Source organism: Ptychodera flava, chromosome 9 (assembly GCF_041260155.1).
Source record: "Ptychodera flava strain L36383 chromosome 9, AS_Pfla_20210202, whole genome shotgun sequence".
NCBI lineage: Eukaryota > Metazoa > Hemichordata > Enteropneusta > Ptychoderidae > Ptychodera > Ptychodera flava.
Window position 1 is genome coordinate 17,440,731 of NC_091936.1, and position 7,169 is coordinate 17,447,899.

At 40.7% G+C, this 7,169-nt stretch overlaps 1 protein-coding gene across 1 annotated transcript; it reads right to left on the minus strand.

Moving 5' to 3' along the window:
* Nucleotides 1-218: 218 nt before the first annotated feature.
* Nucleotides 219-6,913, minus strand: LOC139140196 (cyanophycinase-like). The gene is made up of 7 exons (XM_070709274.1): nt 6,759-6,913; nt 4,379-4,518; nt 3,711-3,806; nt 3,076-3,342; nt 2,310-2,451; nt 1,612-1,744; nt 219-642 (listed from the first exon to the last, which is right to left on the minus strand). The coding sequence occupies exons 1-7, from the start codon at nt 6,894-6,896 to the stop codon at nt 305-307; spliced, it is 1,254 nt and encodes a 417-aa protein (XP_070565375.1). The 5' UTR covers nt 6,897-6,913; the 3' UTR covers nt 219-304.
* Nucleotides 6,914-7,169: the final 256 nt, after the last annotated feature.

Sequence of the window (7,169 nt, forward strand, 5' to 3'; positions counted from 1 at the left end):
GCAAAAGATGAAAGGACTGAACAATTCTTAGGGAAAAGACACTCCTTCTAAATTTTAAGGGAGACCATGCTTCGCCGATCTAACAAAGCCATGCGGACCGGACGATGAGAAAATGATAGCAAAACGCACGTGAGTTTCTGAAAAAAAAATATCATCTAGGGCTGACTAAACTGCTAGCACTCGTCTGTAAAGAATGGAGACACAATATAACAATCTCATTGGTCTTTTGTTCTCTTCTTTTTTAATGCTTATAATTCGAAAATAATACACTTCCTCCGGTCTGTATCATGGTCTTGCGCCTCACCTACAGACCGCAATTTGAGTGGGATGATCGGAACATGTCAATTTCCATATCTGAGTATGAAATCTGGTGGTGACCGTAGTTGGGATGGCTCCCGTGGTACGCCTTCGATTTTCCGATTTGGAAGAAATCGACATAGTAGTAAGGGTTCGACATGTAGGAACGCCCACAGGTGTAAGTGTCGTCCTTGCTGTCGAAGAGGTTTACCGCCACGCGCTTGAATTCGCCGTACTGTCTGGGTCGTCTGTCTGGGTGACTGAAGACATTGCTACTTGTTATTGCCTTTGAGTACATCTCGTCTCCGATAAGGTTCGTCTTGTAGGATGCAAAGGTTATCTCTCCTAAAAAACAAATTAAAATCTTATTAAAGCAAATCATTACACGCTGACAGGCGACCAAATTTAGGCCAGGGCGGCAAGGGAGCCGTCATTCTTTACGCCCTGGGATGGAGGAGTCGGAGGAATTTCATCGGAAACTGAAATTTCGAGTAACCCTCTTGCCAATCATCATGAATTTTAGTAACCCCCTCTCTAACACACAAAAAAGTCTTAGAGGTGCAGTCTTAGAGGTGTTTTCAATGTGTATTTTTACCAAGTAAAACTGTTCGAACACCCTTGGGGGAGAGCACGAGAGAAGGTATCTTCCCTCTCGCATCGAAAATTTTGAGAAATCGATGTGTGCAGTGGTGCAATCTGAGAGGTGTTTCAAACTATTTTGCACCAAAAACTGAGTAAACCCCCTTTCTTTCTCTCTACGTTTTAAGTAACACCCCTTTTAGCTTTCAGCTTTTTGAGTGACCGACCCCTCAGTTTCCTCCGACCCCTCAGGCCTTAAATAATGACGGTTCTCTAACAAACAAAATTAGGGCGTGTGTGGTAGCACACAGTGGGAAATCTGTACACTCACAGTTCCTCTGTGTAAACACTAGCACCCTACCACTAACACACACACACACACACACACACACACACACACACACACTCTCTCTCTCTCTCTCTCTCTCTCTCTCTCTCTCTCTCTCTCTCTCTCTCTCTCTCTCTCTCTCTCTCTCTCTCTCTCTCTCTCTCTCTCTCTCTCTCTCTCTCTCTCTCTCTCTCTCAGATTCTCGTCCTCAACATTGTTACTTCTGTTTGCTTCACACTGATGTGACCTGAGCGAGCAGGGTCTTCGGGCCTCATGCTCGCTGAGCTTGGTAACACCAACTTGCAGCTTACTGGTCGCTGAAGCCGGGAAAGGGTTTACCATACAGTGTGCAGCCAATAAGGTGGCTCTACCCTTTTATTACCCTCAACTGTAAAGACAATATTCACCTGAGTAGAAATCATATTCGTCTTTCTCGGTCAGATAATGGCAATCCACGTATTGGATAGTGAACATGTTCGGATTCGAACCAATGACGGCATGATCCAAGTCAGCAAAGAAAACGCCATGTTCTCCGAGTACCTTAGCAGCGATACACAGATAACAATTAGAAAGAATGCTCTTTTTCTGACAAGGTTAAAATCAGTTATTGAATGTGTCAGTCTTTTTTCCGAAAACATATAAAACTGTCTTTTACTTCCGTAGGGAGGGGGTACCGAGCTTAGACCATAAAAACTTCGCAAAAATATCGACGATTCTATCTTATACAGATTATGCCATGCTGTAGTTTGGTGAATAAAAGTCCTTTTAGCAGTCATGCGTTTTTGTACCAGAAATACTGGCATTTCGCATATGATTTTCATTTGTAAACTAGACCACTAAAATCTTAACAAGGGTTGGGTGATAGGAGCTTTGCATTAAAAAAACTCGTTTTCTCGTGTAGACAATTCACTATTTCAAACATTACAACGCTGTAATAAAATGCCATTCAATGTTAGCGGCAAATGTCACCAAATCATAAGACATCTATTCCACTTCTGATAGTACTTTCCCGTAGTTAATTCTTCAACATTGCAATAGCACTTTTCCTAAACAGTGTGAGTACCTTTTCACTTTTTACAAAGTTCTTACGCGGTGGGTTACTTACCAGTCCCCATTGGTAGTTCGTGCCAACGTTGTAGATGACGAGAGCCGTGTTTTCGTCAACACCGATGCCCAATTCAGCACCACGACTCTGGCCCATGGTGTCGGCGACGAGGCGTATGAGACGGCCCTCCCTTCCCCTCTCACTTCAACAAGAAAGGATACAAAAATCTGTAATCTCCTACGCGACGTGCCATTTGCAGTAACACTCAAGAAAACAGCACTGATGTTACTGTGTATACGCGATACATGGAAATCAAGTGCCGTCAAAAAATCCCCCTGAACATCTTATGCTGTTTTCCGGACAAGAAGCATGAAAAGTTAATTCACGATGACAGTAGAAGAATTACACCATTCTCATTCGATAACATTGTAGCTGTGCTGAAGGTTAACTTATGATATTCCATGAAATTTGTCCTTTTCATTCTATCTTTTGCTCCTGCCTAATCTAATGTCGATAAAGTCATCCAAAAATTGAGTTGGCCTCCTTTACCTTTGTTCGGAATTTCTTTTTACACCTTTGCAGTCTTCATACGCCTTACTTGTTGTTGCATCTATATATTTATTAATTATTTTTTATCATCAGTTCCAGTCTGTACACTGACTGTTCTTATTGATAATAAAACTTCAAAAAACAATTGAAATTTGATATTTTTCATCCAGGAGCACTGTGTTGCATGAGTTCATGTGAACCCCGCCTGATGTTTTCAGATTATATGCAACGGAGAAGTTAATTAAAATTAGTCAGCTAACATACAAGTAGGCATTACCTGAAATGAGTATCGAGTACCACGTCATCGATCACACCCAGACCACCGTCCGGATCGTACGTAAGGCCATCCCTCGGGTCGTCGGGATGCGACGTGCAAGCACATGCTCCGTACACCAAACCCTGCCAACTCAGGCCGCCGGTCACCATGACAGATGAACTCTGACAGGCCGTGCCGGCACTTGTACCGCCGATCACTGCACCGGCGGCGTATCTTTCCTTCAAGGCGATTAAAGCCGGGGACTCGACTCGACCACTCAGAAACCAACTATTGGCCAATCACATTGAGGAAGCCGCAAGGAAATACAATGTAAAAATGTTATGTGAAATAATCAAACCATAGACAGTAGAAATGGGATGATCAAACTGAAAATTTTGCAAACAAACTTGATAGCTCTGGACCAATATTCGTGTTTGCAACATGTAGTTTGTGTTCGTACAGGTCAATTGATGTGGAAACCGACGGAATGGCGTAGTGATGACAAAATAAGTTGCCTCCTGTCAATGCTCCCGACAAAAATACGATAGAGCGCCATAAAAATTACATGTACAATAGAAAGCACAAATAGCAAGCACAAGGTCAAATGATGACAGAATATAGACTTCCTTAAGGATCGACTAGTATCAAACAAGTACCTTTCTGTAACACGTGACTGGTCACCGCCTCCGAAGAAAAATCCCGTCTGTTGGTGGATGTTATTGACTACATCCGGGTCGCTGTTTTTCTCTTTCCTGTGCAGATGAAAATTTGCATATTATGAAAAAGACCTAACGCTAGCCGTTAGCTGGTACATTTAAGCAGTAAATATGAACCAACTGGATATATATTATTGCAGATAGTAATCATCATGTCGAGGTTAATCTAATGGTTTGATTCAAATCGAAAATACGCATATTGGTAACTGATAGCTTCTATCTAACCGCCTTCACGCACAAGTAACTATTTGTACCCTTATGAATTGAGAATTATGAAATATCCTTATCGGAGAATCATTAATATTCATGTCAAAAGTATGTCAGGCAGTTTTATGACAGCGGTGGCGATCAAACATCATGAATTACGAAAGGTTGAGCTATCATCCATGAAGTCCAGAGGGCCGGGGTTTTTTGAGTCACAGTTATTCGAAAAGACTCGCTCTTCGTTTCAGTAGCCTCAGGTTGAACTGAAAAAAAACGACAACATTATCGTAGAAGGTCTCTTTCTGTTTGTTTGTAGTCACATGCACCGTAGAATGGGCATATTTACAGAAGAAGTGGGATTATACCCAGAACTGTCCGGGCGCCAAACAGATTTCCATACTTACGAGTTAACAGTAATCGGTACGTAGTAGGTGCTGGCGGCGCCATACTCGTTCACAAACATGTTGTCATAGTACAAGTAACTGTCCCATGGATCGGAGGATGCCGTTGTGACTACGCCGATTTTGGCGACACCTCTGCCTCCCTGAGGATGGACTCAAAATATTTATCAAAGGCGCACTGAAAGTTTGAAGAAACTGAACTACTAAAAGTGTTAATCAAAATCATAACTAGTTGAAATGTCGAACTTTCAGAATATCATCAAAAATATTCATCGGCAATACTGCTGACTTAGGTACAGATGCATACTCATTTTGACAAAATACAAACAAACTCTGTATTTTCCCTTTTCTTGTCTCGTCGATTGTTTTAAACGGTTTTGATTTTTTAATACCACAAACTTATATTCGTGATAGGCCAGCTTGAAAACATGCCCAAACAATGCGTCAAAAATTAACTTGGTAAACTTCTATCGCATAAACTATCGCATGATCTGATTAAAAAATTGAACATTCTCATTAGTAAGCGTGGCAAACTAGCGGGTCATCAGATTTTGTTTTGAAATTTCATTTCAGATAGTCTATGGAAATGCATATATGTACTAATTTCTGTGATTTTGTACAGAGATTGAAGCCAGTGACTCATAGTTTTCGTTCATTTGGAATTGTACGTGGAAATGAATGAACCTTTTTGCACCCATAGCTTATGCGTGCTATAAGTGTCGAAGGCAATATAGTCCGATAGGATATAGATAAAACTCATAAGATTTGACCTTGTTTGCCCTTGTCCATTTCAAAATCAGAGTAAACAATGTCAGTGTCATCATTAATTTTATTTATTTATAATGTATATTTCTTTATTTCTTTATTTATTTATTTATTGCCCACAACCTTTGACTTTTATAGTAAGCAGAAATATGTAATAAATATATAATAAATACTTTCGTACATTTAAAACCACTTCCCAAACAAAAAACCAAACAAACAAATAAAACAAAACCAAGATTTTTTGGCATAAAAAGTTGTTTTACCCCTTATATTGATTTCTAATCTTTCCTAACGCTTTCGTATCCTTACTAGAAATATTTTGACACTTGTGACTCCTTATCCTTTCACACATACACACCAGTACAACTGCCATCACTGCCTCGTTCTGATGACATCGCTTTGAGTGTGAACCTAACTTACATGTGCATTGTTTGAAAAATAGAAAGAGTGCTAAAGGAAGTACTAAATTTCTCTCTTCGACAAATGATCGCTGATGGCATCAGTGACATTGGGCCTTAGTTCGTGACCACCACCTATTTGAGTTACAGATTGATTTACAGTGGGTGCCACATGTGGGGCAGGATGTGCTTACTATTTTCGAAACACCTGACATCACTTCTATTGGTCCTTTTTCCAGAGGTCCATATATCTTTCTTTCACGAATTTGACTTTGTTGTTTGTACCGGTGCTTTACCGTCTGTTCTGTGCTGTTCTGTGTCTATGTTTATAACAATTGACTATTTATTACGAATTTTGACCTAGTGTTATCGGATTATGGATAGATATCATTGTGATTATTTTACACATGCAACACAAAGAAAAAACAAGAAAATTTCCAACCTTAAATGAAACATCCTTGGGAGTGACTGAAAAAATGCAGTCATGTGATCAAACAGATGGATTTTGATGGTACACATTTAGCCTATGGATAATTCGGTTAGGGTAATGCTTGGCCTATCCGGACATAGAGTGCACAATTGCGCTTCAGGTAGACCAGACCAGAACAGCTATCAGCTATATTTCCCCAAACTGGTTGTTAAAATGTTGCGTGCAGCCTATCTCAGCGAGTCTGCGTTTGGTATCTGCCACATGTACATTCGCATGACTTTTGAATTATCAGATCAAAAAATCCCAAGGATCCGAGTAAGCAAGCAATTCTTTATATGTTGCCTTTTAAAATGCAAAAACAAAAACATTTTATCTGGCAACTTTTTCGCTTGAGCTCATTCATTCCACAATGAGTAAGGAAATCAAACTTGTCTCCCAATTGAAAATCAAGTTACATGAGTAGTATTGATTCACCCAGACGACAACCAAATAGACGAACAGGGTGCACATTGTACCGAGCTTCGTGTCGTAGTTCAGTGGCTTGACGGCTAGCAATCAATTGGTGGTGGAATCAATGTCTGACGTTGCCACGAGAATTGCGTCACGGTCATTAAGCACGGCGCGGTACTGTATATACATCTCTCGACCTTTGAATTATGGGTACAGCGATTTGGTGTCGTACAGCTGCCCTGTACCCGTTCTAGTGGCCCGATCCTATATATAGGACGGAACCCTAGTAAATAACATATGTAGGGACGAAATCTAACAATGGCAAGAAGATTCTACTCACTGCAAGACTGACAACTTCATTCCAGATGGCTTCGTTGTGGTCAGAGAGTCCACCTCCGACCAAAACAAGATTTTTCGCAGCATTGGCAGACGCCGCTGCCAAGTATAGTAGATATAGAAAGATGACTGCAGCCCTCATGGTTTACTGAAGCGATATTGATCGACGGTTTATTATATCGTGAATTGCGCTTTAAAGGTAGAATGCACCTCCGGGAAACATTTTCAGACTCGTAACTTTTTAGTACTGTTTTTGGTCTACCACTTGTGGGGTTCGTTTTGAAACCTCAAGGAGTAATGACAGTTTGACGGCTTATTTCGTGGAAATCGAAAACGTATTTGTACACCATGGAGTCGACACAGGGTTGGTGGCCATTTTGAATTTCGGTGGCCATTTTGAATTTCAAGTGTCGGT

What these genes read in the sequence shown, in the direction of transcription:
- LOC139140196 (XM_070709274.1), bottom strand. Translation starts at nt 6,896, where the DNA reads ATGAGGGCTGCAGTCATCTTTCTATATCTACTATACTTGGCAGCGGCG. An exon ending in ATGAAGTTGTCAGTCTTGCA is followed by an intron (nt 4,519 to 6,758) that starts GTGAGTAGAATC and finishes GTCCATCCTCAG; the next exon opens with GGAGGCAGAGGTGTCGCCAA. An exon ending in CGAACTACCAATGGGGACTG is followed by an intron (nt 1,745 to 2,309) that starts GTAAGTAACCCA and finishes ATCGCTGCTAAG; the next exon opens with GTACTCGGAGAACATGGCGT.